Source organism: Haliotis cracherodii, unplaced genomic scaffold (assembly GCF_022045235.1).
Source record: "Haliotis cracherodii isolate W230 unplaced genomic scaffold, xgHalCrac1.p SCAF_5, whole genome shotgun sequence".
In the NCBI taxonomy this organism is placed as follows: domain Eukaryota; kingdom Metazoa; phylum Mollusca; class Gastropoda; order Lepetellida; family Haliotidae; genus Haliotis; species Haliotis cracherodii.
Window position 1 is genome coordinate 4,086,523 of NW_027266308.1, and position 23,121 is coordinate 4,109,643.

The 23,121-nt window shown below is 41.0% G+C and overlaps 1 protein-coding gene across 2 annotated transcripts in view; it reads left to right on the plus strand.

The window, feature by feature from the left end:
• Positions 1-21,625, plus strand: part of LOC139443049 (protein dispatched homolog 1-like) — a 51,041-nt gene extending 29,416 nt beyond the window's left edge. For both annotated transcript variants that reach the window (XM_071223969.1, XM_071223970.1), the window contains exons 3-11: positions 1,139-2,574; positions 2,971-3,195; positions 3,493-3,618; positions 4,810-4,923; positions 6,005-6,131; positions 13,042-13,169; positions 15,380-15,466; positions 16,612-16,782; positions 18,738-21,625. In XM_071223969.1, the coding sequence (XP_071080070.1) occupies positions 1,139-2,574; positions 2,971-3,195; positions 3,493-3,618; positions 4,810-4,923; positions 6,005-6,131; positions 13,042-13,169; positions 15,380-15,466; positions 16,612-16,782; positions 18,738-19,178 (2,855 nt within the window). In that variant the 3' untranslated portion in view covers positions 19,179-21,625. The remainder of the gene's footprint in view (positions 1-1,138; positions 2,575-2,970; positions 3,196-3,492; positions 3,619-4,809; positions 4,924-6,004; positions 6,132-13,041; positions 13,170-15,379; positions 15,467-16,611; positions 16,783-18,737) is intronic.
• The last annotated feature ends 1,496 nt before the right edge of the window (positions 21,626-23,121 follow it).

Consider the following 23,121-nt stretch of genomic DNA (forward strand, 5'->3'; position numbering starts at 1 on the left):
GCGGTCAGCGAGCTATAAAATCAGAGGTCAGAAGAAAAGTGTTCCGTTGGGGTACGATGACACACCTCATCAGCCAGGTTGCACGGCCTAAACATAAGGGTAATTGTGACCCTCCTAAAGATGCTGATGAAGATCGATATTCGTGGATATTAACTGACGTGGGACAAAAATTTCTCCGCGCAGAGTTGCGTCCCTTAGACGTGCCAGAATCCTGTGGTATCAGGTTCGAATCACAGAGTCACCCTGGTCATGGTTATGTGTTTGTCATCACCAAAGCCGCTAACGTCTCAGACTTAGACAACTCGGACATTCCTCACACTAAGCTGATATACTGTTTCATTCTAAAACTTAGACGGTACTGCCTAAAAACCTGTAATACAACAACTGTGGCAAGGTAACCAATATGGTCTTTATATTGTATGAAATTTCATTAAAATAAGACCTAAGTTCATTCGTGCCCAAATCGTGTTATTCCGGGACAAGCCAAATAGCGACGGAAAGGGGCGCGTAGTGACGAATGACCTAAGTTGTCGCTTCCGCTAAACAAAGATCTGAGGACAACCCATTACGGGTCACGTGAGAATGACCTTTCGCGAACATTGACTGACCACTGAAATGACTAACACGAAGTCGACATCAGCCAATTAGAAAGCAGCTTTCTCGAGCTTTACGGCACTCGTTTCAACCCAGCGACTTCCATTTCAGACTACGATTGAAAAATATGTTAACACAGTTCTCGGTTAAAATTTTGAAAACTGAACAAACTAACATTCATATAACGAATGTCTAATATATGTTTGAGATTGTATGGCAGTACTTCCCACGTACCGTGCAACGCCTCTTCCGTTCAAATGTTCATCCGATGGAAGCGAGAGATAGACGACTTTGACAGAATCAGTCGTAAGGACTGTAACTGTCGTTTGGAATACCCCGTGTTAACGTTTTCGAGGTTGCATGATTAGAAAACTCATTCCGACTGTCATCTTCCTGATCTGGTAATCGACGCTTTGATTGGACGGATGAAAGGTCGTTCTGACGTGACCGGTAATGGAATGTCCTCAGATCATTGTTTAGAGATATTGAGAACTAAGATCTGATTTATTGAGATTATATTGTATATTTCGTTATTGTTTTGCAGGTCTCACTCTTGGTGGACATATTCTTCTCATAGTAGTGTCGGCAATTCTAGTACAGAGCGGATACAACCTGTTCCCACTGAGCTTTACCGGGGTCCCTCTAACGCTGACAGAAGATGAGACTTACCTCAGAGGAGAGGCGTTCTCCATGGCGGACGACAGTGGAGTAATCATAGAGAATAGCCTAAGCTCGGACTTGGGAGAGAGAACAAAGACAACGGAAACACTGTACTTGTACTACGAAGCTGGTAACGTTTTCACTAAAGATAATCTCAAAGCAATTGCTGCCTTTGAAAATGAGTTGGTCGGTGACGCAAAGTATGGAAACTTCTGCAAACTTACCACCGCTGGACAGTGTGAAAAACCTTTCTCAATTATCAGGCTCTTTGACGGAAGTTTGCCAGCTCTAACGAAAGATGAGAACTATGATGATATTGTTGGAACCCTATCTGCTGCAATGAGCAATCCGGGAATTGCACAGTTGCTGCAGTTCCATCTGGGAAAAGATGCAGTGATAAATGCAACTCTGAATATAGCTTCCACATCAATAACACGGACCATTATCTACCTTGGACACACAGACCAAAGTCAAAGAGAAACGTTCTTGGTTGAAAATTTTCGCGACAAGCTGCTCAGCAAGTCGGACACGGGTATAGGAGGAATGACATTCATCTACACGTCAAGAAGTCTTTTCAGTTACGACATTCAGCGGCAAGTCATATTCGATTTGCTTCTCGCTGGGGGAAGCTTTGGATTCATTTTCCTCTTTATGCTCATCCAGACTCAATCCTTGCTCATCACGGGTTTAGCTGTCTTCAGTGTCTTAACAAGTTTTCTTGGAGCCAATATGGTATACAGAATTGTGCTTGATTACCAGTACTTTGGTATATTCCATGTCCTCTCTATCTTCATCATTCTGGGTATAGGTGCAGATGATGTGTTCGTTTACTTTGATACATGGAGAGCAACGGCCCACGAGAACCATCCAACGCTGGAAGAGCGTGTCTCCGCCTGCTACAAACGAGCGTCCAAAGCCATGTTCGCGACGTCGCTGACCACTATGATTGCATTCTTTGTAAATGCCCTATCTCCCCTGTTGGCTGTGTCCTCCTTTGGCCTCTTCTCCGGGATCCTGGTCCTCGTCAACTACATTTCCGTCATCGTCTTCTTCCCGACCGTTGTTGTAGTCCACCACAAGCACTGGGAGAACTGGACTTGGCCTTGTTTCCGCTGCTGCAAAAAGAAGACGCCCGAAATCTCGCCGAGCCATGATCTGAAGGACGGAGAACGGAAACACCCGATCGTCCGTTTTTTCCGTGACCCCTTCTTTGCCTTCGTTAGCCATAAGATAATCAAATGGGTCCTCTTCGTAGTGTGCCTAATCGTATTGAGTGTCTTCATATACTTTGCGACGACTCTGAAACCCGAAGAGGAAGCTGTAAGTACCTGAGCTGAATGTTTCTCTTATTTTGTATTTAAGTGAGTGAGTAGTGTTTTATGCCGCTTTTAGCAATATTCCAGCTTTATCACGGCGGAGAACACCAGAAATAGCCTTTACACATTATACCCATGAAGGAATCGAACCTTGGTCTTTGGCTAGACGAGCGAACGCCTTAACCACCTGGCTACCCCACCGCACCTTGTAGTTAAGGAGTGGTGAGGTAGCCTAAGTTGTGAGGCGTTCGCTCGTCACCTCGTAGGGCGGGTTCGATTCCTCACCTGGGTACAATGTCTGGTGGCAGCGATTGCCCTCTTGATCACTCTATGTGTATAAATATATTGCAGTATCTCGGTTGACCATGTCTGCATTATGGATCTATTTCTCCAATACCAGATCAAGATATACAAGGATACACACAATTATGGCAAGGCGATTGATCGTAATCTCAACTCGTTCAAGCCTAGTGTCAAGGACGAAGTGATAAAGGTCTACCTGGTGTGGGGTTTGAAGGAGCAGGATCGTGCGTCGTGTCACAAGACGGACTACGAATGCTTTGGGAGGACAGTGTGGGATGATGGATTTGATCTCAACCCTAAACCAGCACAGAATGCCCTCTTCGTGAGTATCAGTTTAGAACCATGCTTGCCGTAAAAGGCGACTATACTTGTCGTAAGAGGCGACTAACGGGATCGGGTGGTCAGGCTCGCTGACTCGGTTGATGCATGTCATCGTATCCCAATTACGTGGATCGATGCTCGTGACGCCAATCACTGGATTGTCTGGTCCAATTTATTTACAGACCGTATAGCTGTTATATTGGTGAGTGCGGTGTTAAACAACAAACAAACAAACGAAACGCTTATCCAAACCTCCAAAAAAATTGTTTCCATTACCTGTCGTGTTTTCGCACCCCAGGACCTGTGTACCAGGATCCGCAACATGAGCGACGCGGAGAGTGCAAGGTTGTTGATACGTCGTGACAGCATCAGCGGCTTCCTCGACGTCGACTGCTTCATCACAAACTTCGACACTGACATGGCTGTATGTATTTAGCTTCCTACTCGACATATCAATGAACTAATGCCAGTGTTGACCAACTTGTAATCTGTAACAATCTTCGGTTGTTCGTACTGATATTTAGTAGTTAGATATTACATCTTCAGCATCGTGGCTCTTTCACTATCGTTTCTCAACATCTTTTTTTAAATTTTCATTTTATGATGTAAAAAAAATAATAATTATTTAACATTAGGTGCCACGATTTGCTGAGTTCAAGCACATGTAGTGTCGTAATTTCCGGCAAATCTTTTTCTTGTTTACCTCGGCAGAGAAGCTTAAGGTTGTGATCTGATTGTTGTTTTAAGATAAATACGAGGCAAGGTGACCACAAATGGACACGATTGTGTAGCCTATGGTTTGTTTAGCAAGTACCAATAGGTTGAAATAATTGACACTTTTATAGCATGCAGTATCGAGCTGTGGCTCGAACCGAGTGCGTATCTTGATAAGGACCAAGGTGGCGGGTGTTACCCCTAGTTTATATGTATAGAGGGTTTGTTTTTGTTATTCTATACGAATATATTATGCTATACACGCGGTTTTCGAGCTCCTGGGGTGTAGGCCGACATTATGTCGCTGAGTGTTTCTGGTATAATACAGAATTCATCCACTCAATCTCCGCTCATTCAATTATCTTGTATATGACATGGGGACCTTCCTGTTAAAGGACCGCCTCCGTGGTCTAGTGGTAGAGCGTCTACCCGGAGTGAGAAAGGTCCGGGGTTCGATCCCCAGCCGCGTCATACCAAAAGACCTTAAAGATGGTACATGTTGTTACCCTGTCTGGCGCTCGGCATAAAGGGGCTAAAACAAGGACTGGTCGGCTCGGAGTCAGTATACTGTGTCTGAGTTGGGTATTCATGTTAAACTGCGGCATGGTATCTCAGTGTGCTAGCACTATATATAAGCATCAGTCCTGACTAGTACCAGCAGCCACACACACGTACATGCACGTCGCTATATAAGTACAATAATTTTGGAAGCGACGTTAAACCCAATTCCACCTCACCTCCTGTTTAAGTCACGGTCAAATGCAAAAAACAAAATTATGCTCTGCTTAACCATCACCTTTTAAATAACTGAAGTTATATAAAAAAATGTAGTGATTGTTGCGACGTCGAAATGAATTCTTGGTTTCAATATTAGTATTACCGGTTTCATTTTCTATTATAGGCACTTAACAGCAGTCTGCCCGTCTCTGAGACCAATATGCTGGCCTTCATGGTGGCGAACCCCCAGCTGTACGACACATCTCAGAACATGCAGAACTTCTACAGGTACTTCGAGGTAAGCGTGATGTGAACGGTTTGAGGGGTCCTTAGCGAGAATCACTGTCGCGTGTATCCTGTACGTTCCATGGATAATACAAACGTCAATAAGAGATTGTAGCAGGTTGGGGTCTTCCTAGGAACATACCTTCTGGTTTCCGTTTTGTTTATTGTTTATTTGTTGTTTAACGCCGCACACAGCAATATACCAGCTTCATGACGGCGGTCTGTAAATAATCGAGTCTGGACCAGACAATCCCGTGATTGACACCTTGAGCATCGAACCATGCAATTGGGATACGATGACTGTATCCACCACGTCAGCGAGCCTGACCACCCGATCCCGTTAGTCGCCTCTTACGACAAGCAGAATCGTCTTTGACGACAAGCATAGATTACTGAAGACCTATTCTACCCCGGATCTTCACGGGTCTGGTTTCAGGTAACATGAGTCGATAGGGCGTACGTATCTATACGTCTTTACTTCTTCCGTTAATGAAAACATGTATACGTTTCTTTCTTGGCACGACATGCAGATGGAAAAATATTTCAGGGTCGGAAATAAATATTTGGGAGACCAGAAAGAAGCTATTGTTTATATTGTGATAATTTAATCAATGTGCGATAATTTTTATGAACAAGAGTGCATAAAGTTACTTCAAGCGCACATGGCTGATGTCACGAGTTGGATTGGACACGATCTAGAACTAGTATAGATATATCTTTTGTAAGAACTGGCGTTTCAATCGATGTTTTTAGATAAGGAAGCAAAATATTTCCAAGTATTAAGCGTGATGTGGACGGCTTTTCTGTAGAGGGGAATGTCCGAGTAACTCTCCATTCCTTAAAAATAATGGAGCAGAGGCCCCGGAGAGTTACGAGGATATTCCCCTACTTAAAACTCATCCCTACTTTTACACTTTGACAAAATATTCTGTAGTTGAAAATTATTGAAAAATTCAATGCTGCTTCAAGATAATGTACAGTTGACAAGCAACTCTCCATTCCTGAAAAATAATGGAGCGTTCAATTAATAGAATGACGTCACAAATGTGTTTTAAACAAGATTAAAAGTCTTGCTAAATGTATGGTTGTTCCAGACTGGACTATCGTACTGGTTGTATGACGGCTACAGTGGCACAAGTTCAACGCAGTTCATCAATTTCGCTGACCACCTGGGATTTTCTATGGATGTCTCGGACACGAAAAATATCATCAACAAAACAGGTGGGATATATTCACCCTGGAAACGAAGTGATGTATAATATTTGTTTCGGGGTAACACTGACTGTCGCGTGTCATTATATCATAGCAATGGGGAGAGTGAGATGGGTATGCCGCCGTCATTAGCTCCACAGAATTATGTCCCTTGGGTGTGCCAGGATCCGCTGATCGAGTTCGAATATGAGATAACGTTTGTTATCGTGAGCTTCTCCTTCAAGGCAGAAGTCCAAGAGCCACGTTATTTCACATTTCTCATATGATGGTTTTTTTACTGACACCGAAATTGAAAATGTTCCAGCTATATAACGTCTGTAAATGATCTTAAATAGTCTTTAACAGCCAATCCAATGATTGATATTGTGAACAAGGATCCACACCGATGGGGTAAGTCATCACGCCATCAACCAAGTCCCCGAGCCTATCCACCTTATACACTGAGTCCCACCTTACGACCAGCATAGGTTGGGACACCTATCCCACGGTGTCCCAGCGTGGTCCCCATACGCCTTCCTAACGCGACCCGCTAAAAAAATCGAAACGAGGCTCACGCGTAACTGAAGCACTGAAACAACGTTAAAACACACATGCTCGCTTAATACAAATTGAATGTGTATTCCTAATACAGGATTTTTTATCACCCCTAACACATTCGCGTGATGACCTCTTTATACGTTGCAATAATTGTACGATAACCTTAAATCAACCAGACTGTTTCTTCTTGCAAGACAAAACGCGACATTATAATGGCTTTCAGTGTATTTCTATGTAATTAAAAACATGATTTTTTCCTTTAATATTTGTTCCGTAAATGTGTCTAGCTTTTGGCTTATATTAAAAATATAATATAGTAAAAGACAAGTGGTATTTGTTATGAAATCATTCTGATTGCACATTTCAGTTCAGGATCAATTTACAAGCACGAAAAACAAACATGTTACATCATATCATCCAAATAGTAATTTCTAATGTTTCAAAGCATACCTTTGAAACATTTTCTTTTTATGTGTAATACCCTGATGGACGAATTTGTCAGCTGAGAATAGCGTAAAATAATGCGGTAGTCGGGTGAAGAAACAATGTTTGTAAAGAACTATTTCCGGTGAGGTACATCTTAATAAACTGCATTATTAAGCCAGTAAGAGAGGGACAGGTAAATAAATCGTAATTAATCATCCAAAACATATCTACATTGAAGATATTGCTGCAATAAAATTGCATCAGAATGCTTTTCAGACCATTGTGAGATCATTGTTACCATGACGTCACAAACAAATGACATCACTTATGGCTCTGCTGCTGAAGCTGTCAGCAGTACTTTTTACACTTAAGACACTGCTTATTACCGTCTACAAACTGAAAAACTTGGAAGAATTATGTTGGCTGATAAATAGAATCTCACCCACGTGTCTTTTGATATAAAATTTATCAACACTCGTTGATATATTTGATATCAAAAGACACTCAGGTGAGATTCTCTTTGTGTATAGCCCTCCCTCTTACAGACAAATTATAAACGCTTTGTGACTGACACAACAGTGATTGGAGGTCATTCAATGACGCTATATACATACAAAACAATAGTCGTAAGTCCCCCAAGGTTTCTAGCGTGTATTCACGTGTTGATTGCCACATGTTTGTACTGAGATAGGAATTTACAGGGGTTTATTGTAAATTCTGAGGCTCACATAGAATGAATTGCGTAAAATTGAAATATTTTCTTGTGGACATTACATAGCGCCATAGAGTGAGTGAGTGAGTATGGTTTTACGCCGCTTTTAGCAATATTCCAGCAATATCACGGCGTGGGACACCAGAAATGGGCTTCACACATTGTACCCATGTCGGAAGTCGAACCCGAGTCTTCGGCGTGACGAGCGAACGTTTTAACCACTAGGCTACCCGACCGCCCCTAGCGCCATAGAGGTATATCCATTACAACTTCAGTCAGTTGATAAAAAATATTTTGGTGTGACGAGTCGGTGAAATCAGCCAAAAAATGGTCACTTTTGAGGAACATGGAGTGATCAAGTACTAGCAGAAAAAGTGCTTAACACCAAAAAAACATTCATGAAGATAAGAGTACAAAACCTTGAAAAGATGCAGATGCGGCAGCAGGGGTCGTGTGTTCTATTCGGGTGGCTATGGGGCCTCTATCCAAAGTCTCCGCCTAAAGCACACATCCTCAGGGATAGATGGGTCGTTTATTGTAGGCGTATGGGATGCTCCGGGGTGAAGGTCACACACGCTTCCTCCTCTATTTAGCCAAGTGCATATGTCCGTATCTCACGACTGAAACAAAGCAATAGTGTTTATCCTATTGTAGGAAATATTGCTCTTGATTATATCCGATCTCCTAGTTTGCCTTTCTATTTTTGTACAAATGGACTCCGTTGGGTTTTCGATTACGACCTAAGAGCACGGGAGAAGAATTGATTAGCGTCCGTTGTAAAAAATAAGGTCGGAGAATATTTATGTCTATTGATTCAGACGTTGCATACACGTAGCTATCTCATTAACCGTTATTGGACACATGCATCTTGGAGAGGGACGTCGTGTTACTGAATCTGTGACATGATATCGAGCAGAACAAGAAAGCTCTCGTGAGGGGCTGTAATAAGAGCCGACTAATGAGGCCTGGATGCTCGCTATGCGTGTCCACAATGTACTCGTGACGTCATTCGAACAGCCTCATATAGCTGGGTTATTGCTGACTGACGCGAAAACCAATATTCACTCACTCACGTACTCACATCAGAAATGGGTTTCACAAATCGTGGGGAATCAAACATGGGCCTTCGGCATGATGAGCGAACGCTTTTACCACTAGCCTAACTCTCATACACATGAACAGATGTGGACACTGAAATACTTGAGGCATTGTCTAGTCATTTTTTTATCAGATGTTTATTCGGCGAGTGTTTATTGCTATTTAAAACATCATGGTTAATCGGGACAAAGCCTTGCTTTAACTGTTGTAAACAGTTTGTTTGCTTTTGACAAAGAGCATTATTTAAAAATGGATAATTCCTTGTAGAATTCATATACTTTGTTAGGCGGCATGGGCGGCCAAGTCGTCTCCAGTGCCGCAATTCGCTGTTCAGAGTTGCCTCCCTTTGGCAGGCCAGAAACCTATGCTAAATTATGGGTTAGAATTCACCCATGAAGATCCGGGTTAGAGGCTGCCAACGGGATCGGGTGGTCAGGCTCGCTGACTTGGTTGATGCATGTCATTGTATCCCAACTGCGTGGATCGTTGTTCATGATGTCAAACACTTGATTGTCTGAGTGCGGCATTAAACAACAAACAAACAAACAAAACTTGTCAAAAAGTACCTGGGCTAACTTTCAGTTCCAGGGTGGATCCATTTTTGTCTGGGGGCACGGGTGGCCCAGTCGTGTAAGACGCCGCAATTCGCTGTGCAGAGTTGCGTCCCTTGGGCAAACCAGAAACCTATTATTGTGGGTTCGAATCCCGGTTCGCCCCGATTATGATTCTAGGTTTGTCAGCACCATACCCGTGCTCGTGGGTTTCACCGAAATGATAAACGTCTGAGACCTGCATCACTTCGGGCTTTCCTCCCACATTAATTTGACACGCCGTGATATAACTGGAATAATGTTAAAAGCAGCGTTAAAATCCAACTCACTCACTCACTTTTCGGTCTATGTTATGATCTGACCCAAATCTTCAACTTTTTAAGCAATCAGTGTCATTTATATATTTCGTCCTGCAAGGTTTACATCCGTGGGTCAATCTAGGGCAGATCATTGATAGTATTTTACTGTATCTTCCCCTTGAAGCGTGCTGTCAGTCTTGGGGCAGAGTGAATCCCTATATCTTAAACCTTCGTGTTGTTTTCATAATGAGAAATGTTTTAAAATATTAAAATATACGAATGTCGCTATGTAGATGATTAAATCGTTTGTTAAAAATATTTTTTAGGTATTGTAGATAAATATTTACCAATCACGACATGAATAGCGAACACAATAGTGCCTAATATCTGAACGACATAATGATCTATCAAATGTTTTTTAGCTTGTGGTTAACGATTCATATTCGATGCGAAAACTTACTTATAAGGGACAGTTTCACTATGACGTCAAAGGCGATAGAGGTCTACGTACGTGCCAAGCTCCTCACAGCGATAGCCCGTTCGCGGAGCTCTCTATACTATCGCTGCCACCAGTCAAAACTCCTCACTGTGAATAGGTGGCCACAACCATGCTTGTAGTTGGGACTCGCAACCGAATGACCGTTATGTTTACAAACAAGTGACGACTGTCGTGACGCCGAATACACTTATCGCTGCTAAATTACTTTCTTCGTTTGTCAATTTGAATTTCTGTTTCATTAAAACTATCGTGCTATTGATATAGTAAGAATGTAAGGGAGAAGTTGGTTGATTTTTCGTTAGTCTGCAATCTCGAACCAATCAGATTATCAAAACAACAAAGTAAATTCATCTGAAAAACATGGTCAGTTGTAAACCTTTTCAAATTGAAATATGATGGCATTCCCAAAGACATAAACAAAAGTATAAACGTTACTACATATGGGGGTCAAGATTCTTGTAATGGCCGCGCCCACACTAGTGGCAGCGATGTTACCGAGAGTGTAACGAAGGTGTCACGCGCTGGGAAGGAGCTTGCATACGTGCAAGGAAAGGGGAATAACTCCACTGTACACGATCGAGGTCACTGCAACTCAGTTGTCCGTGTGAGAATTTGCTATGCAACACGACATCTTTTCGTGTCGTTGTGTTCACGAATAACCAAACTGTTCCAGCACAAATATAAACACGGAAACCGCAGACATGTTGGTTTCATGCCAACTCATATACAGATAGGATGACATCGTACTACATCAACAATAAATAGAAATAGATGGCCCTATCTAAGACTAAACTTAGTCTTGAGATACTGCACTGTTCATTGTATGAAATATTTCGATTGTCAAACATAATTTTGAAGCTTTTAAGACAGAATAAAAATAAGTGTTTATGCCATGTAAATAATGTCTTGAAAAAAGATAAACATTATATAGGTTGACTGTGTGTCTTAATTAGGCAAGACTTACTTAAAACAATACTCTAAAGAATATTTTAAAACAGTCATAAATACCTTTTATATTGGACATGTATTTGTATGGAAATATCACGATAATCATATATTGTTCGACCAACGGGGTACACGCCGTTTTGTTTTACCACATCGTGACACTTAAATGGTAATAATTATTACAGCAAGAATGATACACGTGTGTTGATCATCCTGCGATAAAGGGTGATTAAATAAGAAAACGTACAATTTTATGGATGCAAACTTCTGGTGTATTGCACATAGCGGGGTTTAGTTAATGAAAATACTCGAAATAATATTTCAAAACAAACATATATTTCTTATATTGGACATGTATTTGTATGGGAATATCACGATAATCGTATATGGTTAGATTACAGAAACAAAGTAAGCGATTTAATATTATGTGATTAAAATATTTAAAAAGGATGAGGTGAAATGGGGTTCAACGTCGGGTTCAAGGTAATTCACTTATATAAAGACGTGCATACATGTGTATTATAAGTGCGTGGCTGCTTGTGCTAACCCCGGTTAAATAGTGCTAATGCCACTGAGATACAATGCTGCAGTTTAACAGGAATATCCGATTGGGTAGACGCTCTTTTCACTAGATCACGGAAGCGATAAAAACATATTAAAGAATTCACTGACGCTTTGGACATTATTTCAGATAGACAGACAGACAAATATATTCGGTACTTCAGGCCACCGGCCCATAATACACTGGAAATATACTGTATATATATTTGAATGCTGAGTAGATTTAATAATGATTTACCGTTCAACAATGTGTTTACGTTCATGACTTGGGAGAGAAATATACCAAAGCTTTTTATAATTTGTTCATTTTCAGCTGACATAAGTCTTATACAAATCTCAATAGAGGGAGGGGTAACGAGACGCTTGGGAAAAGAGTTTCTTCTTGCTCTAGAATACTGGTCACAAATCATAAGAACATGGAATTCATCTTCAACATGGTTATGTCCCTTCGAAAAACGGAAAGTGCAGACACGTTCATTGTATGGGATGTTGTTCTATGGGACATTATTTCAGTTGATATGGGTTGCCATATCATAAGGGGGTAGCCCAAAGTGATACAGTGCCTAATGTTTACCAGTGTGGTTTGGTCCTGAAAATCAAGTATCATAGTCAGGGCGAATCTGAGATTCGAACCCATGGTCAGCATATCCTGGCATGGCCAAGGGACGCAACTCTGCAAAGCGAATTACGCCGCCTTGTACATCCTGACCACCCGTATTCCTCATTATATAGAAATATGAAAACCACAGAAACAATATCCACAAACAACGCTATACAAACAACTATATAATACTAAATACTATATTAAAACTAAATTGAAGCAATATCACTTTGCATTGTTTACAACGGGTACGACCGCGTCCGTGGTCTAGTGGTAGAGCGTCCGCCCGGAGAGTGGAAGGTCCGGGGTTCGATGCCCGGCCGCGTCATACCAAAAGACCTTAAAAAATGGTATTTGTTGTTACCCTGCCTGGCACACGGCATTAAGGGGCTTAAACAAGGACTGGTCGGCTCGGAGTCAGTATACTGTGTCTGAGTGGGGTATTCATGTTAAACTGCAGCATGGTATCTCAGTGAGCTAGTACTATAAATCGGCATCAGTCCAGATTAGTACAAGCAGCCACACACACACACAGACACACATGCACGTCGCTATATAAGTGCAATAATCTTGGACTTGACGTTAAATCCCATTTCACCTCACCTTATAACGGGTGCGTGGCATGTACCATACTAGAATGGAAAAATGATGACGTAGTATGATTTTGAATAGAGTTCCGTTGCTTTCTAGATCGCTACTACGGAACAAGACTGAGGTATGCCGCCATTGTTGTGCACACGACACTACGGAATGGGAAAGTGGGCTACGTGGATGGGATTCCTGTCGTCGATGCATGGGAAACATTTGCCAGATCAGCGGTAATAAGTTCAGAAATCATGTTAATAAACTAGAAACAAGTCAGTATATTCGTCTCCCAAAACAAGAAGCGGATTAGGGTTTAAACGTAACAACTTACACTCAAGAATCACAGGTTAGTGATGACACCGGATGTCCGTGAAACGGGTGAGCACGTCGCCCTGCCCTACCTGCGCAAGAATATAGTTCCCTCACAAGGACTTCAGACTGAAGTCATTTTCGGAATATATTTAGATTAAATTGAAATGAGTGTCCTTCCGGAGGCAAGAGAGTTAACTGACTTTAAAGGTCCAGTTTCAACTTTTATAGTCAGTTAACTCTCTTGCCTCGGGAATATGCCTTAAGCATACGACAGACAAGGAAAATAGCTCTTTTGGCCAGCAGGTTGTCGTAGATAACGTTGACACAAAGCAGGTATGTATGGTTGCAACAGTTAATACAGAAAGTAGGTTGTCAACTGCATCCTCATCTCATGAAGGAACTTTGGAACGTACGCTCCTAGGGTAAGAAATATTTGGAATATTTAGAAAATTAACGTGGCAACGTCAAAGAAAATACGTTCCGAGGGTCATTCATTAAAGAGACCTATCAGATGGAGTCTTTCCCTAATAGTTTACTGTTAATATATTTGCACCGTTTAATTATAACGAACTCCATATAATAATTAAAACATACTCGTCATATAATAACTATTATGGTTTCAGAAAGATGGTTTCTTTATATGTGATTAAAAAGTAAAATACGTAAAACCTTATGAAAATTGTATAGCAAGACGTTGACATCGATAATTATTGACCTAAATGTCGCTGTAGTAAAATATGCACTTGGCGCCTTGGTTATAATAACTGTACAGTTACTCACATAAGTTTGTATTCGAGCTAAAGCTGTATGCTATAAGTCTTTTAAAAATAGATGTCTTGGAAGAAATTAAACGTGTTTTACCCTTTTCGCGAACACCTGGTGTCATCACTGATTTTCAATGATTCATTTATATAATTTTCATCACTTTCACCTTTTACACCCATGGAATCTGTTTCGGTTGAAAACCGAAAGTGATTATTTTCTGTGTTGATGTTTTGGAATTTACTTATCTCAACAGACATCCCCATTGATAAGTGCATGTCTCCCGGTGTGTTGCGGAAGTTATCTTTCAAAACATATATGCAATAACACTATATACATGTAGCTATAACCAGATCACGAGATATAGTTATGTGTGTATTTATGAGAAAATATTAAAATATAAACTAACAGAACGCCTTAATAATTAAGTCTTTGAAAGGCATTCAGAAGTGATGCACATAAGGAAGAGAATTTATGGATGTCAACTTCTGTATAATGAGGGCGCAACGCTTCGGAGTATATGCTTACTCCTTCATCAAGTGAATGAATGATATGAGGCAGAGAGCATATATATGTACATGTAAGAACAACAAAAGTAATAAGATAACAAAAGGTGGAAACTTAACAAGGGAAGCCAACAGACAGACGCTGATAGGTGATTAGCTATAGACAATGGAAGCCAACACTTAACAGTTATTAGCGCTGATAGTTATGGTGAGTGAGTGAGTGAGTGAGTGAGTTTGGTTTAACGCCGCTTTTAACAGTATTCCAGTTATATCACGGCGTGTCAGCTTAATGTGGGAGGAAAGCCTGAAGTGATGCAGGTCTAAGACGTTTACCACTTCGGTGAAACCCACGAGCACGGGTATGGTGCTGACAAACCTAGAAACATAATCGGGGCGAACCGGGATTCGAACCCACAATCATAGGTTTCTGGCATGCCCAAGGGACGCAATTCTGCACAGCGAATCGCGGCGCCTTAGACGACTGGGCCACCCGTGCCCCCGGATAGTTATGGACAACAGGAAGCCAGGACTAAAGTATCACTGATTGGTAAAGGAATAGGAATAGCAATGGGCAAATGGAAGCCATCTAGATAATATGCACCGACAAAGATCAAAAGTCCCAAGCACTTATCATATCAAGGTACCGAGAGGCATTAGACTTTTGTGTTTCGGTGGTACTGAATTTGGAAGTATATTGGAAGTACTGTATATGCTTACTCCTTCATCAGATGTTACTCATAATAAAAACACGTTTACATCCTTAAATTCTCTGCCTTATATAATTGTTTAATACGGAATTTACATGTTTGCCCAGCGTGAAAGAACATCAACTAACGATGTTATTGTCCGTTTCATTTATGTAGATAGCGAAGCTGCCGCCATCCCTGAGTGGAGGATTTCAGTGCACACCCGAAGGCAACAACGCTTGGCACTGGCTTCGAGTCCAAAAGGTATCATCTTGCCACATCGTGAAACTCAATTAAATGGTTATACTTAGTATAGTCAAGTCAAAGTTTATTTATAGGCCTCAGACCAGATTGCCAAACAACTTTTTCCCCTTTTGGGAAACACATTAAATGGCCTGGCCGGGCCCGTGAGCGAAATACGCTGCAGTCGGAAAGCGCACGTAAAATCTCAAATATAAGTAAGTAAGTAAGTAAGTAATACAAAGGGTAACACGGTATACGTCCAAGCGCACAATGCGCGGCTCAACATTTCAGATGAAACAAGACTGGAGACTTGCTTCCCTATCAATCCCGACCCACCCACCCCACTACTTGCCTAAGTGTATACATAATTCCAAAAATCTTCATATCTTGACCATAATGCAGTCTTTCTTTCATTCATAATGTGGTATACACACTTTGCCAATCGAAAAGGGACATTTCTGCGATAGTCTTGTATCAACTGGACAAACTTGAAAACACTAGGGTGTATATATGAGTACTGTGGCAAACACAGCGGTCTTAACTCCATGTATTTTGGACACATTATTTAAACATGGTATTCGTTGATCATCCTGGGATAAAGGGTGATGATTCTAATATAAGAAAACGTGAAAATGTATGGATAACAACTTCTGGTTTAATGCATATAGTGACGTTTCGATGTAGATTCTTTCACTGTTATCCAGCTGGAGTGAGTCTTTAAGAATCTGCATCCTAACGTCTCTATATGCAATAAACCAGAAGTTGTTATCCATAAACTTGTTCGTTTTCTTATTTACACACCAACTTCTAGAATGCCAATCAAAGAGATCAGTCGAATATTTACTACTACCGTAAACTACGGTTATAACGAAAACGGTTATAACGAACTAACGGATATAACGAACTAACTTTTTAGTCCCGACTATATGCTGTAGTTCTGCTGTATATATGCTTATAACGAATTACGGTTATAACGAACTAAAATAAGTAGTCCCTTTGAGTTCGTTTTAACCGTAGTTTACTGTAAAAGGAAGTGAAAGATCACCCGATTTTTTCATTTGACTCGTTCATCTGTCATGGCTTGGGGTATTCCAACACGCAACCTTCCATTAGGGCTGTTCTTAATTTGTTTTGATTGGTATATAACTTGGTCCATGGTGATGCAGACTCTTGCTGACTCCGCCGTCAAGGGCATCATCATCGGTATCTGTCTCGCCTTCGTCATCCTCACCTTCGCAACACAGAACGTCGTCCTCGGGTTCCTCGCCACCGCCACCATCAGCTGTGTGACCGTCACCATCGTCGGCATCATCCCACTGGCGGGCTGGAAACTGGGGGTGAGACGGAAACACGTCATATATGACACTTAGACTTGCGCTCAATCATTGGTAGGGACATTAGCGAGACAGAAACACGTCATATATGACACTTAGACTTGCGCTCAGTCATTGGTAGGGTCATTAGCAAGACAAACACGTCATATATGACACTTAGACCTGCGCTCAGTCATTTGTAGGGTCATTAGCGAGACAGAAACATGTCATATATGACACTTAGACTTGCGCTCAGTCATTGGTAGGGTCATTAGCGAGACAGAAACACGTCATATATGACACTTAGACTTGCGCTCAATCATTGGTAGGGTCATTAGCGAGACAGAAACACGTCATATATGACACTTAGACTTGCGCTCAGTCATTGGTAGGGTCATTAGCGAGACAGAAACACGTCATATATGACACAGACTTGCGCTCAGTCATTGGTAGGGACATTAGCGAGACAGAAACACGTCATATATGACACTTAGACTTGCACTCAATCATTGGTAGGGTCATTAGCGAGACATAAACACGTCATATATGACACTTAGACTTGCGATCAATCATTGGTAGGGTCATTAGCGAGACAGAAACACGTCATATGTGACACTAAAACTTGCTATCAATCATTGGTAGGTTCATTAGCGAGACAAACACGTCCCGTGAAGATTCCGGGGTAGAATAGGTCTTCAGCAACCCATGCTTGCCGTAAAAAGCGACTATGCTTGTCGTAACAGGCGACTAACGGGATCGGGTGGTTGATGCATGTCATCGATCCCAATTACGTTGATCAATGCTTATGATGTCAATCACTGGATTGTCTGGTCCAGACTCGATTATTTACAGACCGCCGTCATATAGCTGTAATATTGCTGAGTGCGGCGTTAAACAACAAACCAACCAACCAACAACAAACACGTCATATATGACACTTAGTATTGCGCTCCATCATTGGTAGGGTCATTAGCAAGACAAACACGTCATATATGACACTTAGTATTGCGCTCCATCATTGGTAGGGACATTAGCAAGACAAACACGTCATATATGACACTTAGACATGCGCTCGATCATTGGTAGGGTCATTAGCGAGACAGACACACGTCATATATGACACTTAGACTTGCGATCAATCAAAACAATTACCGCATCAGTCACAGAATGATGCGTGAGAGGCGACTAACGGGATCGGGTGGTCAGGCTCGCTGACTTGGTTGATGCATGTCATCGTATCCCAATTGCGTGGATCAGTGATGTCAATCACGGGATTGTCTGGTCCAGAATCGATTATTTACAAACCGCCGTCATATAGCTGGAATATTGTTGAGTGTGGCGTTAAACAACAAACAAACACTTTGCGCAAAATGCAGAAACACCTTTCTTGTCAGCATTATAACAGTACAATTAAAATGTTATGAACGACACACACAACTTACAGAACGACGGCAGGGGATATCTGGCCACAAGGTTGCAGTAGAAGAAAGGCTTAGGCGCATGATCTTTCTCGTCAGTGGTGTCATCTATTTCGTCATCGTAGTTTGGTGTCCACATAAATCCGTTATGGAAGGTGCCGTTGATGCTCATGATGTCAGTCACTCGATTATTTACAGACCGCCGTCATATATCTTAAATATTGCTAAGTGCGGTGCGGTACGCTCACCTTTTTGGAAACACTTCATATCATCACTATTTGGAATTTGTTCATAAACAAATACGTATGAGACATTTGAAATCCTACAATGAACGATTCTTGACAATGGAAATGTTTTGGTTGATTAGTTTTGTCTCTATCACAGTGCCATCAATAAGCAGCTGGAGTGAGTGGATTACAGCAAACCGCAAGCTTTATGCGGCGGATAATAAACCTTTTGCGATGATAGTATCTGTGGCATTTCTGGTGTCCTACACCGTGATATTGTTGGAATATTGCGTAAAGCGGCAGAAAACAATACTCACTCACTGATTCTTTTCAGGTACTGGAGTCCCTGAATCTCTCGCTGGTTGTGGGACTTGCCGTTGACTACGTCGTCCACCTGGCGGAAGGATACCATCTGTCACGTCACGAACACAGACTCGGCCGACTACGGGATATGTTGGAAACCGTAGGAATATCCGTCCTCTCTGGAGCATGCACTACTTTGGGAGCCTCCCTTTTCATGTTATTTGCGGTCATTTTGTTCTTTATGCAATTTGGTATTTTCATGTTCTGCACCATTGGGTTCTCTCTGTTCTACTCGCTGCTTCTGTTCGCCCCGTTGTTGGCTATCTGTGGCCCCCAGGGGAACTTTGGCTCCCTTGCCCCCGTGTATGCGTGGATCAAGGACCGATTTAGGGGCAAGAAGAAAACCGACGTCGACTGCAACAAATGCTCAGGTCAAGGTTTTCATCCTTTGGGAGGAATGGAGAAGTTCTGATCAGAATATATACTTCAATTATACGTATTTATGGTGGGCAGATGAAGCCGCGGTTTAATTCCCAGTAAAGGTATGATGAAACGTTGATATTCAGTAAACGAAAATAACCCCATTCAAATTAAAAAAATTGGGGCGTGTCGACATTGTACGTTTCTTTGATATGAACGTATATTCCTCTAATTGGCAGACTGAAAATTAATGTGAATCATTACTGTAAATATGCTTGTTTACCAAAGTGGGCCTACATTTAAAGGCCCGGGTCAATCCGAGTGAAATTTGATTCAGGTCGTTCAAACAGTTCACGATCAGTCAATGGCGCAGTTCCTCAAACGGGAGCAGCGTCCAGATGCAAAAATGAGATCCAGGCGGGAGAGCGATCGTTGTCAAATTAGGAAATAAACTTTGTGTTTTTTCAGATTTACGGGTGCTATTGAGTATTCAAAACCCGGCAGTTTCTTTTGGTACCAGATTATTGCATGTCTGAAAGTGTTTTTCAACAATGTGAAATGGCGAAGTATTCAGTTATGTTTTGTAGCACCTTCTCTTTACGTTAACTTTCGACAGCTGGGACAGGCGTGACGTCACTCTAAATGATATGACGTCATGATACAATGGATGAGTCCACAAATAAACCCGCATAAATATCGCTCATCCTAAGTATACAATTGATGAGGTATCCAAATTTTTACCACCTGTTTCCTGAAATGTTGGTATTTTAACCTGATTAAAAAAAATCCGGTAAATCATTTAAAACTAATGAAAAGTAGTATCGCCGCTTGCGTCTGCTTGCTACTCCCTTTCCAGACAGCCATTGTTGTTTGCAAAACTTAGCATTGTAAGAAAGGCATTATGTTTTTAATGACACATCAGCGACTGTTTAAGACACATTGACTTGGCACGTTGTGCTTTTTAATTGGAATCTATCGATATTCGAGTTTTTTGTCGCACAAGCTTTTCCGAAGGTAACTGTCGGTAAGTGAATTTCGCAATCGGCTGATACACACTTATTTTATCTAACAGTTGTAATATACGCAATCGTTTTATCTAACAGTTGTAAGATACGCAATCGTTTTATCTAACAGTTGTAATATACGCAATCGTTTTATCTAGTATGTGTAACATACGCATTAGTGTTATTTCAATAGCGTATCTTTGTTGCGTATTTGATACGCTAGGATGTGATTTGTCTGCGTATTTCAGTCTGTTTAATACGTATTTGACGCATATACGCAGCTTATCTCGAGCTCCGTTCAAAGGCATGAAAACAAAAAATGAAGAGAATAACTCATTAAAGAGGTTGCATACAAAAGACAAAAAATTCAAGAAATGGGTATATTTGGTATCATCTTGTAGGAAAATATGTCCTGAATCAAATTACGCAATAAAAAAACCAAGTTACCACGACATAAGTGGCGCCATCTAGAGGCACCGGATGATAAAATCATTTTGCCAATAAAATGGTCATTTTAAAGTTTGATTATTAAATGAGTGTTTTTAAATGGACATATTACAGTATTGATATGACACAAAACAGAAAAATGAAAATTCAAGTCAAAACATTTTTAATTTCACTTTAAAAATAGCACGTTTTCCAAAATATTGATTCATCAGTCAAAAAAGCATTTTACAAAATAAAGATATTTTTCAAACTTGCTTATTTCTAATGTTTATTCATTGTAAAATAAAGTTATAAAATAAAAACAACATGTTACCAGAGGATATTCAAATTATTTTCAAACAACACAGCATACCCCTAAAATAATTAATCCGGGGAGGTAACTCTTGCCCAAATTTACATTTCTATGAGTTCAAGTGTAATTAGCCGCGAGTCAAAGGGACGTAACCGCATTACAAATACAAGCCGTTACATGCGCGTCCGCTATGCGCATGAACAATGGTATCCAACGTCTTTAACAACCTACTCTCTCACGTTCACTGACAATGACGACACGGGTACATGTCCTGTCCCAAGGGTAAAGCCCGTCGTGGCTGAAAGTTGTCACCCGAGGCACTTGTAGGTGTTTCATCCTTGAGGTACCAATAATGCCTGTTCAAATGTGTCTATAGTTTATATGATTGTTATTGTTATATATTTATTATTGTACAGTATTTACTGTTGATGTTTCTATTTTTACAACATGTTCAATGCTACATGTACATGTGATTTTATTTGAAAACATGGTGATTGATAATTGATTCTCAAACTTAATTAAAACAACAATCGCCTTATTCTCCTTTCAAAACATACTTAAATCCTTGCCCACATAATTCTACTTAAGAATGGTCGTCAATCAACCCCCATTCATATATACAATGCACAATGTGTTTGAGGGGAAATAATTAAACTAATTTATTTGTAAATGTACTTTATATTTAACTGACTGTCCATTTCAAAGTTTCTTAACTCATCGCCAAGCCCAGCTATATGACGGCGGCCACTATATAATCCAATCTGCCACAGAAAAATCCAGTGATTAATATTGTGAGCAACGTTCCACCCATTAGGTTGCGTTGCACGTCAAGCATTACTTGCTGGGATAATTCTGAACCCACGTGGTGAAACATAATCAAAACAGCAGTTAGGACTAAACACATATATTTGTTGAAAACTTGATATTGATATATTTGACAATATGTAATATAATTATTTCATGATCTGTGTTCATGTACGTACCAAAGGGGGCACGGGTGGCCCAGTCGTCTAAGGCGCCGCGATTTGCTGTGCAGAGTTGCGGCCCTTGGGCACGCCAGAAACCTATGATTGTGGTTTCAAATCCGGGTTATGTTTCTAGGTTTGTCAGCACCATACCCTTGCTCGTAGGTTTCACCGAAGTGGTAAACGTCTGGGACCTGAATCACTTCGGGCTTTCCTCCCACATTAAGCTGACACGCCGCGATATAACTGGAATACTGTTAAAAGCGGCGTTGAATCAAACTCACTCACTCACGTACAAAGATGGATGTTAATGTACAATTATTCCTTGGTGTGCTATTTTAAGCCATGTTTGTAGTCATACAATTTTTGAAGTCATTCAATACGGAGATAGTCCCATGTTTTAACTTTCATATCGTGAAACACTTGATGATCCGTCCAACAGTTAGTGGTTATAAAATGACAGTTTTCATATCAAACCCCTTATCAACCCGAGAGGTCGAGGGGTGATATGGGGTATAATATGAAAACTGCCGTATGATAACCTTTTTATCATTTACCATATCATCAAACTGTAAAATGTATCTATTTGGAAATGAATGCATAACATGTTTACCTTGTTTGGAAGTCATTGTCACGGGAAGGCTGGCTGAGCAGGCGAGCAGTCGACGCACTAAGGGACGTAACTCTAATTTCTTACAACATGGCTGATATCGATCGCCAGTTCAAAAACAAGCCATATCATTCTGACATGGATGTAGTACGGGTTTGGTTATTACGCCCCATGTGATATGACCGTATCCATGTTAGCTTTATCGCACATGCAGAATGCCTCATATCATTGATATGTAGGTATATGATTATTTCGATCGTTATATCAATTGAAGTGATGTGACGTCACAATACAAACAATACGAAAGTAAAAGACAATTACGTCATCTGAACAATAGGTTGTGTTTCTCTGGATGGTCCGTAATTCCTCGTAGGTCGTTGGTTATTATCCCCCGTCACGAAGTGGAAGGAGGATCTAGGAATGGGTGCTGTCCGTCCGTCCGTCTGTCACGTTACGTTTCCGGATCAGAACTGAAAAACCCTGAGCGATATCTTAACCAAACTTGGCACATAGATAGGTCTAGTGGTGAACTCCAGCCTTTAGAAAGTTTGGGATTTTTGAAAAAAATGTTTTTCGAGTTTCCATGGCAACGACTTTGACTTAGACCGGAAATGTCATATTGGCGAGGATATGAGTATATCATGCGTGTTCAGTCTAAAATTAACAGCATCAAACCC